Source organism: Hemiscyllium ocellatum, chromosome 4 (genome assembly GCF_020745735.1).
Source record: "Hemiscyllium ocellatum isolate sHemOce1 chromosome 4, sHemOce1.pat.X.cur, whole genome shotgun sequence".
In the NCBI taxonomy this organism is placed as follows: domain Eukaryota; kingdom Metazoa; phylum Chordata; class Chondrichthyes; order Orectolobiformes; family Hemiscylliidae; genus Hemiscyllium; species Hemiscyllium ocellatum.
Window position 1 is genome coordinate 9,509,652 of NC_083404.1, and position 14,992 is coordinate 9,524,643.

The window sequence follows — 14,992 nt, forward strand, 5'->3', positions numbered from 1 at the left end:
AATTTGCAGGTGACACAGAAACTGGTAGAATGCTAACAAGTGAGGAGCTTAGGCACTAACTGTAGGCAGATATCAACTGACAGGTCAGGGGGCAATACAGTGACTGATATCCCATGAATGAATTAAAAAAAACAAATTGAATCTGGAAAAGTGGGAGAAGATGCACTAGTGGAAGAGTAACAAAGTAGGGGATTTTAAATTGCAGGGACCTGGAAAGTGTGGGAGATCAGAGAGACCTAGGAATGCATATTCATCGATCTCTGAAGAACATACAATCAAGGAACCAGAGTAGACCATTGGCCCTTCAGACCTGTTCAGTCATTCAATAAAATTGTCTCAAATAATTTTTAACCTCAACTCTACATTTCTGCATATTCCAGATAATCTTTTATCCCTCAATAATTGAGAATTGACCTATTTCTGCCTTAAAAATATTTAAAGATTCTGCATCCATTGTCTTTGGAGAAGGGATTTCCAAACAGGCAACCCTACGAAATAATTTTTCTTTCCCTCATCTGTAATAAATGGGTGACCCCTTATTTTTAAATTCTGATCACTCATTCTAGATTCTCCACAAAAGGAAACATCTTTTCAACATCCACCAAGTCAATTCCCCTCAGAAATGTAATATGTTTCAATTAAGTCACTTTCGACTCTTAAATTCTTAAGGATATAGGCCTAATTTTTACAGCCTTTCCTCAAAATGAAGTCTATCCGTTCCAGGTCTTAGTCTAGAAAAACTTCCCGGAATTGCTTCTGTTGCATCAATGTACTTCTGTAAGTTTGGTGACCAGTACTGTGCACTGTATTCCAGATAAGGTCTCACCAACACCCTACTCTTACATTCAAATTCTCTTCTCACAATAAAATAACATTCTTTCTATTAGCTTTCCTGATTACTTGCTGTGCCTGCAGATTAACCTTTGATGATTCATGCACTAGGACACCCAGATCTCTATGCACCTCAGAGCTTTACAACCTCTCAACACTTTTTTATTCTTTCAGCTAGATATTTTTTCCACTGACAATCTATCTGTATCCCTTTGTGGTTTGTCAGTTGTAAGGCAAGTATTGAAAGATGATTAAGAAAGCATTTGGCACACTTGCATTCCAAGCCTCAGCTAAGAAAGGCAAGAGCAGGGACGTTATGCTAGAACGGTTATGAAACACTGGTTCGGCTACAGGTATACACCATGTAACTATGGCTACCACAATATAGCAGGAATAGGATAACACAGCACGGTGGCACAGTGGCACAGTGGTTAGCACTGCTGCCTCACAGCGCCAGAGACCTGGGTTCAATTCCCACCTCAGGTGACTGACTGTGTGGAGTTTGCACGTTCTCCCCGTGTCTGCGTGGGTTTCCTCCGGGTGCTCCGGTTTCCTCCCACAGTCCAAAGATGTGCGAGTCAGGTGAATTGGCCATGCTAAATTGCCCGTAGTGTTAGGTAAGGGGTAAATGTAGGGGTATGGGTGGGTTGCGCTTCGGCGGGTCGGTGTGGACTTGTTGTGCCGAAGGGCCTGTTTCCACACTGTAAGTAATCTAATCTAATCTAAACACAAGAGTGTGCGCGCAACGGAGATTTATCAGGATGCTGAAGGGTCTGAGCTAGAAGGAAAAATATGAGCTATACGAGATTGAGGAGCATAAACAGGGCGGATAGGAATTCACTTTTTCCTATTAGTGGTGGGGTCAGTAACTAAGGGGCATAGATTTAAAATAAGATATAGAGGCTGAGGGGTGTTGCGTGGAATATTTTCATCCAGAAGGATAGTGAGAGTTTAGAACCCATTGCCTGGAGGGTGGTTGGGGCAGAAACTCGCTTAACATTTAAGCATTATTTAGATGGGTCAGCATGGTGCCAGAGTGGTTAGCACTGCTGCCTCACAGCACCAGAGACCCGGGTTCAATTCCCGCCTCAGGCAACTGTCTGTGTGGAGTTTGCACGTTCTCCCTGTGTCTGCGTGGGTTTCCTCCAGGTGCTCCGGTTTCCTCTCAGTCCAAAGATGCGCAGATTAGGTGAATTGGCCATGCTAAATTGCCCGTAGTGTTAGGTGAAGGGGTAACTGTAGAGGAATGGGTCTGGGTGGATTGCTCTTCAGAGCGTCGGTGTGGACTTGTTGGGCCAAAGGGCCTGTTTCCAAACTGTAAGTAATCTAATCTAATCTAAAGATATTCAGTTGTGTTGCTAAAGCCTCCAGAGTTACAGGGGAAGAGCTGGGATTAGTATAGGCAGATCTTTGTTGACTGGTGTGGACATAATGTGCTGTCAATGTCTCCAAGATCTGATACTTTTGCACATGTATGAACTTGGTTGCATTTACTCCATTGAAAATGTAAAATTCAAAGGAATTAAATTTTATTAAACATCGCAATAACAGGATTCTTTATTTACAACAGCATTATTTAACATCAAGTAAGCAAATGACATCAGCAAAAGCAATATTAGTTAACAACTTGCATAAATGTATTTTTTAAGTTTCTTTGAATATACCTAACTTGGCATAAAATGCTCACAATAAGGATACAAACATGGCTGCCAGAAGAAGGAAAGGTGTTTAGTGTGAACTAAAAAAAATACATCTCTGAACTTGCAACACTGTAAGCCTTCTGAAGAATCTTACTTTACATATTGCTTAGAATTTGCAACTTGTCAATATACACCTCTCAGAGACTGGGGGGAAAATACATTATACAAATAGTGACCCGCTACTGACCACAAAAGGAACAAAATAACTGCAAAAAACTAAGCAATAACCATGGATCCATATTGCTATGATATTTCTATTTATCTGACAAAAAAATTAATAACTGATGACACATTCAAAAATTTTACACAATTCACTATACAAACAATATAATACAACAAACAGCTGCTAGGAATATACAGGACATAAAAACATATCTAAGGCATTATGCTAAGTTATAGCATTTGAGTTTCCTGCACTGTACTAAGAAATTGACAAGGTTTTACAAAACAAGTTCAAGCTCTAAATGAAAAAAGTAGACGGGAAGTGCCTATCAAATTGAAAATCCATAGTATAGTTTGTACAGAGAATGTGTCTGCATCCAGTCAACAATCAATTGTGTAGAAATACTATAAAATGATGTTCAACCACACCAACATACCATGGCTTAGCTGTATTTTAAAATCAACTCAGTGAAATCTTTGGATTTTGCAAACGGAGCTACAAAGCCCTGCTTGTCTGCAATGTACAGCATTACAATACATAGTTCTTCATGTTAATTTTGCATCATTATTTTAAATTTTGTTAGAGGAAAATATTATAGATTGCATTATGTTCAATCAATCAGACAGATGTTGCTTCCTAATGAAAGTAGCTCCCATGCACCCTCACTTTCTAAGAGAATAGACCTTGAGGCATTCAAATCTACAGAAGATATAAATTGAGGTTACACTATACAGGATTTAAATGACCGCATGACATACACGTTCTCACTTTTATCAGAAATTTTGTTTTAAAAATCTTTTGGCTCTGTGGGCAACAGTAGATTTATCATTTTCACAATTCCAACAGTGACACGTCCAGTTGGAAACCATGTCTATCAAGATAAAGCGTAGATATAAAATAGAATAAATACAGAAAACTTGTTGTTAGGTATTACATAATGTTCCCATAGACACAAACGCAAAGGTCTAGGCTCTAAACTCGGCAAAATTAAATGCCTGCATTTCAGAAAACTTTTCTAATTCACAGCAGTATTTACATAAAGCTATATCATACTAAAGCAGTCTGAAACACAAAGATGTCATCTTAACACGGAAATAACGCAGTTCTTCATCAACTGAATGATCTGCAGCTGAAAGATGTGATAGAACCTCTTCCTAAAAGCAACTGTTGAAGCAAAACCAGGCCAGTTATTCAGTCTCTGTACAGTGATCAATATGATCAGTGTTGGTATTGGGCCATTATTGACAACATGTTCCGTTGTAGCCTGATACACAAATACAAAATCATCAGGTCCTTATAACAGCTTGATAAACTAAGCACCTGCTTCCAATTTATTCACCAAGTCTTCCAATTCTAATCAAACTATTAGATTGAGGGAAACTATGCAGATCGGTGTAGCAGTTTGCTGGGAATTAGGCTTGATATCCGTACAATTTGGAAACTAAAAATGGTTGCTCGCTACCTATGAGAACCACCAGATAATTTGTTGGCCTCATCAATGTTACTGAAACAAATTCCATAGCTACTTATCAAGGCATCATGATTTTTCTTTTTATGTACAATAAGAGAGAGAGAGAGGCTGCTACCAAGGTATCTAACATAATACTGTTGTACCTCACTTTGAATCAACTGAAGAACTTTACTTCATCAAAATTCTACAAGTATGTAAAACATATGCTCTCAAGTAAAAGTTATTGCTTGGTTACATACATCAGACGCTTATATACCCAAATGCTTTCCAAAAGTCATCATGTTTTAATTTACAAAATACTCTACCATTTGAAAATGTTATGGCTATTTGTGTTTTGTTAGTTGTGGTGGCATCTAATCCTCAAACTGCCACATTTTGCACCTGGAAATTGCCACTGACTTTAGGAAATAGTAACGAAGCACTGGGTTTCTGTAACTTACAAAAACGCCTATATTCTCTGATCCCACAGCATTATAAAGCTATGATGAACAATAATCTATTTAGAGCATTAACTTGAACAGCCCCAATACCTTATTCTTATGGTTCACAATACAAGCTTTACTATCCCATGAATACTTATGCAAGTAAACTCAACTAAACAGACCAGTAGCACAGTCATGAGTGTAAAGATAAATTCCATTAGTTAAAGAAAACTTACACAGAGGGTTATAGTCTGTGTTTATGATTTATACATCTGGCATCAAAAATGATCTGGGCTAATAAACTTCGATAAGATAATGTTGTGGAGGTAACCTATTCTGAAGAGTTTCAGTTTAATCTGATCAATTTTAAAACTGTTTTGATTCCTCTACTTAAAATGAAACTGATGACACAAAAATATCTGACTGACATGCCAGCTAAACTTGATAATCTTTCAAACCCAACATTTCAGACTGGCTACAAAATAAATGCAGAATCTAAAAAAAAATAAACCATACCTATACTTCAAGAGAAACACATCAAAACCCTAAACTCCAAGCACATTTATGTAGTTCTCTAGAATGGCTATTTTAAATTGCATTTGTTTATGGCATTAGAATTAAAACCACTTAGCTGGGGCAAGAGGCTAAACAATTTCTGTCTTTGCTGTTTGTTGCGCTTTATCCAATCAGGACAAAATCCACAAGAGTGGTAATCCTCTCAAAAAGCAAACCTCTGAAGTTTGCATTCAGAGGAGACTTTGTCAGCTAGGGCACATCCAAAGGATGGAAGATGGTCATAAAACCAAGGGCTTTCACTACGGTGAGGTGCTTGGTGCCAAACGACTGGTGGCATGCCCAAAACTCTGTTTGCAAGCACATTATGAAGACCTTAGATAATGATTACAGCACCTGGGAGACACTAGCTGATGTGGAAAATGACGACACCACCTGTAGGCTGGCATGTACCAACACAACGAAGAGTGCCTATATTGGCATGGCAACAGATGCCAATGCTGAGGACGATAAACCATGTCAACAGCTGATAGTTTCGTGTGTGGCAGCTGAACCTGCCTTTCAGAGACTAGTCTCTTCATCCATTAGCAAGGGTTGTGCCTTCTGAAACACTCCATCTAAATTGGAATGGTTTGCTGTGTGTTTGTAGAGGAGGGAGCAGAAACATAACCAAAATTAATATATTATTGGCTGTATATACATGAAGACCTTTGGATCACTTAAGTTATTGCAAATCCAGTCAAATGCTAAGTAATTTCCCTGTTCACAATGAAAACTTACAAGCATCTTAATGCCACTGTTCCTGGCTGTTTGGTGCCAAGGGTCAAATTAATTGCTCAGGGACAGTCATTTAAGAGAGTTAATGCACTGTAATACATATTCAGATGAATATGTTTCATCATTAAATCATTGAGAATCAGCATAGGATTCCTGCTGATTATCCTTTCCATTTAGAAATTCAGCAAAAATAATTTTTTCTCATCATCTCCAAGCTTTACAATTTCTGGGCTGGTTACTCCACTGAACTTCATGCAATAGAGCCATGATACATTAGTTTCTACAAGTGAACACAAACAACACATGCTAGGCTGCATAAAAACCATGAAAATGTGTAAGCAACATACTACAAAACTAAAAATGAGAGAAGTAACTTTCAGCTTTACTTTCATTATTTTGTCTTTACAGAATTATCTCAAAGTGCTTATGATGGAGAAGAATCTGGGAGGTTTTTTTTAAGTGATGCAGCTGAATTCCACATCACAGCTTAGTCTGGTCTGCAGGACCATGTTTCTAAAATGCTCACACAGGTGGACAGAGAATAGACCTTCTTACTCCTGGAAAAGTTGGCCTCTATGATGGAGTATAGTCTAAGAGAGATTAGTAATGACTCGGAGAAAAAGGGGACAGAAAGACAAGGAAGAAAGCTTGGAAAGCGGGGATGATGGAAAATCAGTCCTTGGCACAAAAGACTCCAGTGACATTTTGTCAGAATAGACCAGCTACTGTTATAGGATTAGGAATGTGGAACTGGTGAAAGGCAGAACAGTTTCTGCTGCCTGTGTAGCGAGACTGGCCATGAGTTCCCTGCCAGGTGAAATCAAATACTTTTGTTGGTGATTTTACTGCTTGTGAGATAGTACTGTGGAGGAGAGATTAACTGCTGGAGATTAAAAAGCTCCTACCACTGTTACATGGGGAACGCCATGGGTTGTTAGTCTGGAAGAAGCCAGCTGCTCCTGTGGTAGCCAGCATGAAAATGTGACCACTGTGTCTCCAAGGAGAAAGGAAAAGAGGAACAGTTCAGGTATTCTGGATCTCTGCTCGATGTAAGGGTCAAAAAAGCTGGTTATGCAAAAGATCAGAGTGTGTTGATGTTTGAGTTCTTCTGTCATTTAGTAACAGCAGCTGTAGGACAAGTTATTATTGTGTAACTGGTGAACATCTATAGAGTTGAGAACATTTAGCATGTAGTCTTGGTCTGTGGAATCAGATACATTCTACTTGTTAACTGTTGTAATTAAAAATGGTGACAAAGAAAAATCGTACATCCCAGATGTTAAGCCATGACTCCACAGAGCAGAACCCCAGTATAAAAAAGATAATACACTAATTCTTTTGCTGACATCAACTAACAACCTACCTGAAGTCTATCCCCATTTGGTTTTATCAAAAACATAAAAACAATGTCAAATTCCATTTAGATACCTTCCAAACCCAAAATTTGTTACTTTAACAGCATTCACTCAGCTTATCTGCAAGTTCTGTTTTTAATTACACACAGCAAAATCTTTCAAAAAGAAGCTGCATTTCTAAATACTGTTGGAGGAAAACACAGCTGAAAGCCTGCACGTTGGATTAAACAGCAGAAAAGTCAGCAACCACTGAGGATCAAAATCAAAAAGAGCAATTACGTGCTCATCCTGCAAAATGACGATAGAAATACATTCATCGGACAGGGGTCAAAGCCGATGTCAATCCATTGTGAGGACAGACTTAAGTCACACTTATGGTGAATGCAATGGGTAAAGCAGCTTCAGTAGGCAAGTACATCGCTACGATGGAGCCCTTCACTCCAGTAGCAACTCTTGTAACAATTTCTCTAAAGCCTGGCTGAGAGTTCAATTGGCTGCTGTACTTTTCTTGGCTTGATCTGGAGGAGCTTGTTTGTTGGTTGCCACCTGAACGGGATCTTGCACTGTACATCAGCAAACACATGAAGACAGGAGGAGTAGCAATCCTGAGGGTCAGCAATATTTCTGCAGAATGGAAAAGTACAAAATAATTACGTAATCTACAGAAGCAAAGAATGTAAAACGACAAAATCAAACTTGCAGAATGAGGAACCTCAAGTGACTAGAATATAAGAAACTCCTTAATTAAAATCGCGCGAACTGCAGATGATGCAAGTCAGAAACAAAAAGAGAAATTGTTGGAAAAGCTTAACAGGTCTGGCAAATTCTGTGGCTAACATTTCGGGTCCAATGACCCTTCCTCAGAAATGGGCAAAGAGTTGTGAATAAGCAATTCCTTGTGCATTTTTACTCTTCCCTCTGCATGCTTGCTTCAAAACAGCGCTTTTTAGAAGCTGCTTATGTGCTTCAGAATAAAATAATTACCTTAAGACTCTAGTGCAATAACAAGTTTAAAAATCAAATATCCAAGGTTGCTTATGTGACAGTTGTTCCACAATACATTCATGATTTGCAGCATATCCTGAATATGTTTTGCTCTATGCTCGCCACCGGTCAGTGATTACTTTTTATAAAAAATTCCAACTCAAAAGTATAAGAGTCAGCAGTTTCCAGGAACCGACAAACCAACACTGCATGTACAATGTTACACAGTTTAAAATACTGCCCTTTCAGGAGTTTTAAAAACACAGGAATGTGTTTAGGTTTACTCCTTATACTATTCACCATTAGTTCATAAATCTATTCCCTGTACTAATGGAAACATAATCAATTATTTACTACAGCTGATTATTATAGCACTCTTGTAATGAATCTTTCTTAGTGAAACAGCAGAAAACTTTTAAGTTCACATCGTCAGGACCTAACAATCAAAAGCTAGCTTTGGTGTTAAATATTTAATGTGATTTGCCATTTAAGAACTGAAAAAATTATTTACACAGGTTGAAGAAACAAAGAACAGACACACTAAACATTTGCTATGTTACAGTTTTATCAAAATTACAATTATCTACGAAATTCAATTTTATCCAATGCTACGTCCAATATCATCCTTCTGGAAAGAGACCTTCAGTTGCCTTCTCCTATTTTGTATGTTCCTACTTGGAAAATGGATTATTAGGTTTTATTTTTTAAACTGAAAAACTTACTTTTCTCTACCTTCAAATTGATTCAATGCTATACTAGCAATTCACAGAGGTTATTTCAGAAAAGGAAAGCTTGTTTTTGCGTAGCACCTTCAAAGAACTATAAAGCCTAAATTGCTACCAATCCTCTAAATGGCTATTTTGTCTGGCATTCTTATAAATAATTTTCTTTCACTTACAACCTTTTGTTAGCCATGGTTGATCCACCTGCCCCTTTGGATATTTGTGCCTTAGAGCGATGATATAAGACTACTGTGGATCTTAGTGTTTCAATAAAATACTAGCCATTACCTGGTTACCATTAAATCTTTTAGAGTAACTTGCCAATTCACTCGAGCCAACTTGACCCTCATGCCATCAACATCATTTAAGACTAGTTTCAAAATGAACGAAGTCACATTCACATCTGCATAGAATTTTATCATTTTATGGTCACTATTTCCCAAAGGCTCCTTTACACCAAGTTATTACCTCACCCTTTCTCATTATACAATACCAAGCCCAGAACAGTCAATTCCTAGTTGGCTCCTCAACACTGTTAGGGAAATTCATCTCCGACATGTTCTAAGAATTTGCTCCCTACAACGCTATGCTGGCTTGGTAAACCTAGTTTATGGACAACTTGAAGTTCCCGATTGTTACAAAATTGCCCATGTTACATGGATCTACATGTCCTGCTTTGTAGCTTGTACAACATCAGTTTGGTGTTCGATAAACAACTTCCAACAAATTAGGAGCAAATTACTGTAGATGCTGGAATCTGTACTGAAAACAAATGCTGGCGGTCAGTGGGTCAGACAGCATCCATGGAGAGACAGCAACCTGATGGTTTGGAGTCCAGATAACTCTTCAGAGCTGAAGTGAAGTGTGGACATAACAGTATTTATGCTACAGTTTGGGCGGGGCAAGTGAGAGAGTAGAGGATGCAGGGTGCTGGTGGAGAAAAGAGATTGGTAATTCAGATTAGTGATTGCGATGTGAGAATGACAGAACAATTGAATCTCCTCTGCCAGACTTGAAAGACAGACAGCCCCACTGGGATCGGGGGAGGGTAGAGGGGAAATGATAATAGAATGTAACAAGCTAAAAGAAAGGGAAGAAACGGGAGTTTGTTCACAATTTGAAGGTGTTGAACTCAATATGAAGTCCAACAATGTTTGCTTCACTTTACTGTTTCTTAGTTCCAACCAAACTGATCTTGATCCATTAATCAAGGAACCTTTATTATTAATGTGCAGCCATCTCCTTTTTCCCTTGGTCCTAAATGTAGGAAACTCGGATATTCAATTCACAATCTCAGTCACTTTGTGGCAATGTCTTTGTAATGGAATTAAATTACATCCATTCACCTCAAGTTGCGCATTCAAATCATCAAACATTCTGCAGTTCAGGCATGCAAACAGAGTGTCTTTAACGTAGCTTTTTAAAAATCATTCTCCATTTTGAACCTATTTGATGAGTGTCATTACTTCCCCCATTTTTGCATACTATTCTTCTACATCCTTTTACTAATTTTGCTTCCTTTGAATCAGTTTCTACCCCTCTGCCAATTCAGTTTAAACCCTCCTTAATAGCAGTAGAAAATATCCTAATCCACCTGCCTCAGAGCCAGTCCCAACATCTGAAATCTGATAGACTGAATTCTTGCATAATGCAATGGTTGTGTTCTTATGCAACCCTACATTATAGAAAAATCCCGCTTTAGAAACGGCGCTTAAAGTGTTGGCACTGTAATTACGTTAGAACCAACACATGTTTTAAAATTCCCAATTTAGAAACAGCATCCCCCAATTCATCAATCGCGTTACATATAATGTGCGTTTTGTCAATGCGAATTCTAACAAAGATCTGTACTGGGTGAGGGGGTGGGGCAGATAAAAAAGGTAAAAGTTAGCTACAGACCGATCATAACATGTAATAAGTCATCTCTCAGTTACAAATACTTTTTAGCAAATTATCTAGATAATTAGTCAACTTTCATCTTTCTCTCAATTAAAAAAAACACTTGATTATTGTATGTATTTTAGATTAGATTAACTAGATTAGATTCCCTACAGTGTGGAAACAGGCCTTTTGGCCTAACAAGTCCACACCGACCCTTTGAAGAGCAACCCACCCAGTGGTTAATGAATACAGTTCAGTGTGACCAATACAGCAGTGGAATGGGATTGGTCTTTTACCTCTAGAACCTGGTTTCAAATCCAGTTTAGACTGATGTGATGCTTCAGGAGTCTAACATAAAACTCACCCCTTACCTTCAGGTTAAAACTGTTGGTCATTTCTCTCTAATTAAGAGTGCAGCTTATGGAATGGTAGGACTATGGCGATTTACTAGTGATGTTAGACATATTTTTAAGCTTCACCTCTATTACGCATTTATGCAATATGTTGCTTTGTAAAGTGATGGCGGAGAACAATTGAATTTTGCAAATATTTTACAGGATATCATTGGGAATAAAGAGAATGATAGTGTAAAGTATGTAGAATAACTGGCAAGGAAAATTTTATATGAACTTAGAGAGATTTAATGGATAGCATCTGACCTCTATCAATCACAACCATCTTCCTTTGTGCTTGCAAATTATCTGCTCAGTATTCAGGTCTCTGATGAGCTGCAACTTATATCCAGCTAAACATTAGGATGACTGAAGCTACCACAATGATTCAACTTCTTCATTGCTAACCACTTTCCTGGGCTGAACCAGATTGTTTCAAAGTCAGATGTCACATAACACCAGGTTATAGTCCAAGCTTTCAAAGCGGTCCTCCTTCATCAGGTGACGTCACTTCACCTGATGAAGCAGCAGTGCTATGAAAGCTTGAGATTTCAAATAAACCTGTTGAACTATGACCTGGTGTCGTATGCCTTCCGACTTTGTCCACCCTAGTCCAAAACCAGCACCTCCACATCAGATTGTTTCAAACCTTGGTGTCCGAAAAACCAACTCCCAACTTCTCCTTTGTATTCTCACCAAAGTCAGATCATGAGCTGTATATACACAACATATGCTGCACCAGCCTCACAGATATCACGTTTGATAAATTAGACCTGACATTTACTAGAAATAAGAAACATAGTTGGTTCAATTTGGACTCACCTTTTCAAAAAAAAAGGGATGTTCGATCTTATGTTCTTTACTGCAGCAACTATATTTTTATCATGCTGCAACATATTTCAGCCTTCATTCTAAGTTGAGCATGGCAGATGCAAAATTACAAAACTGTTGGTACCCTTAAGATTAAGGGTCATATCAAGACACTTGCAAAAAGCAAAAATTGTAATTGTATAATCCTTGCTATTTTTAAATGTTCCATCATAAAGGCAAGTTAGTAGGTCATGCCATAATGAAAAAAAGCTTGTTGTTCTACTTTTAAATTTAAATAGGGTTACGTGGGATTTGGACATTGAGCACATTAATGGTGCAATGAGTTGTCATTTAGATTAATTGGACCTTGTCTTTTCATTCTTTTCTCTTCACTCGCTTACGAATTTGGGACACAATTATTTCTCATTGATTTTCCTCCTGTTCTTTGAAGTTAAATTAATACCTGAAAATTCTGATTTTCAAATTAGTATCAAAACTAGGTTTTACAAATCCTTATAGACCCTGCATGCCAAAGAGGAATTTCCAAACACCAGCATCTGTGAGCTTATAGAGCATAAACTTCACAAAAAGCTGATGCTGCACATCAATAATGGGACGGAACTAAGATGCTTGCACCACTGAACATCTGAATATTCACTGTAATTAAACCTCAGAGGAAACAATATCCTTGCACTGACTAGTCATTAGTAAACTTGCAGTCAAGGTCCTGAAGAAAATTCTGATTAACAGTCAGTCAGTCACTCAGTCAGCAGAACTAACAGTGCAGGCGACTTTGATGGTTTCAGCTGTGACCAATCTAATGGCCCAAATTTAATATTGGTTGCCTCATGTACTATTTACAGACATGTCTGCTGATATTGAAAGGATTTGGATTTTTAAAAATGGATCAGGTCAGGGAAGACAAAGAAAATTTTCTACCATCTCAGGTAAGACCACTTTGTACACACCTGATCCAATAAATTAATTGTGCATGAGTGCGTGTTTTGGAGGAGTTTGTGGGGGATGTGGGAGGAGGGGTGGGGGGTAGAGAAACAGGGGAGAGAGGATGGAATAGAAACTATAAAGCTCATGACATTACATGTTGACATCTAAGTCTTCAGTATTGATTACATTAATATTCCACAAGGTTACTGCAATGACCTTATGTTATAACAGATTCTGGGCTTTTGGGAAGTGCGGTTCTGCTGACTAACAAAGTTTCAGATGAGAATATACCTACAAATAAAAGTCTATTTCTTTTTGAACAAAAAACAAAGCCCAACAGTATTCTGCTCCATGAGATTCAGAGCGTGAGCTCCAGTAATTGGTGACACTAACTGCACATGTAGTTATCAGGATAGCACATCTATCCAAGATGATCATACTACGCCTGAACAACACTGGAACTAATGTTCTTGCTGACAGAGTACTGAATATGGTTGGTGAAAGCTTAAACTATTTTGGCGAGGGAAGGAGAACCACAAAGTTAGCAGAAATGAAGGAACAGTGTTTTTAACAACAGCACAAAGCCACCAGTAGTTATGTGCAGTATATTCATTACTGAATTTCATCTTGAATAGAAGAATTATAAATATTTTCTTTATAACTGTTTATAATCAACTGCAAATGCAGTAACATCTTCATCCTTATCAATGCATGCAAATTAAAAAAAAAACATAGGAATAAGATGGACAGATCTGTTAAGCAGTGTTGCTGGAAAAGCACAGCAGGTCAGGCAGCATCCAAGGAACAGGAGAGTCAAAGCTTCGGGCAAGAGCCCTTCATCAGGAATGAGGCTTGTGAGTTGAGAGGGTACAGAGAAAAATGGGAAAAGGGCGGGGGGGGTGGAGAGAGCTGGAAAGGTAGCTATGAGTGTGATAGGCAGGTGAGGTGGAGATAAATGGTGATAGGTCAGAGAGGAGAGTGTAAGGAAGGAAGATGGACAGGTAGGACAGGTCATGAGGGCAATGCCAAGTTCGAAGGTTTGAACTGGGATAAGATGGGGGGAAGAGGAAATGAGGAAACTAATGAAGTCCATTGTTAAGCATCCAAGTTATAAGATCACGGTCTACAGTGTCTGACTATTGTTGGAACAGATCTGCCAGACAGTAGTCGTCATGTCAAAAAATGCCCATGCAAAAAATGTTTTTTTGCAGCCAGACTTCAGAACCGAGCTGCTCCGAACTGCACCGACGTCTGTTTACTGCCTATGTCTATGCCTCAACATGAGAAAGGAGATGCCATCACCCCCTCCAGTGTATAGTGTCTTAGGACCTGGAAACACCCCTTCAAAGGCAATATCAGGTAGCAAAGAGATTAACATGGAAAGGGAAGTTCCAGTAAACTTCTGCACAAGCTTTTCGATTTTCCCTTTGTTTTAATCAATACAAGTAGAATAATGCTTACATTTCTTTTAAAGATTTGTTATTGTTAATTAATAATCCTAAATGCAATTAGTTTTCTGATTTGAAATAATACTGGATGCTAGAATAATGATTTCCAGCGAATGAATATGGGTGAGTGAGTTATGTGCAGAGGGTGGCAGGTGAATAGATGAAGACTTAGTTTAATAGTAAGTCAAGTGTTGGAGTTTTACTTTCTCCAACTTCTCCTGGGTTAACTAAAATGGAGTTCCACGAGCTACCCGAAGTCTTCAATTCCAAGTAAAGAGGCAAGGAGCATTTTAGGATGCTTGGGAGACTTTGGGTGACTCCCCATTGGAACTTTCAACTTCCTAGACAATTCCTGTGGAGTCAGCTGTACTGGGACTTCCAGGCATACAGCGCCAGGCAATACTACCATCCAGTCAGAGGATGTGGGCCACTCATTTCAAGCTTCACATGATCCAGATCCAGAAATTAAATAGAAAGTAACTTTACACCCTTAGCTCCAAATGAAGTATTGTATTCATTTATTGAAAAAGAGATGAAATGTATTTCCATTTAGCCAAGGAAATGCCGCACACTGATTT

At 38.4% G+C, this 14,992-nt stretch overlaps 1 protein-coding gene across 8 annotated transcripts in view; it reads right to left on the bottom strand.

The window, feature by feature from the left end:
* Positions 1–2,381: 2,381 nt before the first annotated feature.
* ncoa2 (nuclear receptor coactivator 2) overlaps positions 2,382–14,992 on the bottom strand; it is a 294,076-nt gene continuing 281,465 nt past the window's right edge. For all 8 annotated transcript variants that reach the window (XM_060822730.1, XM_060822735.1, XM_060822736.1 and 5 more), the window contains exon 22: positions 2,382–7,856. In XM_060822730.1, coding sequence (XP_060678713.1) covers positions 7,845–7,856 — 12 coding nt within the window. In that variant the 3' untranslated portion in view covers positions 2,382–7,844. The remainder of the gene's footprint in view (positions 7,857–14,992) is intronic.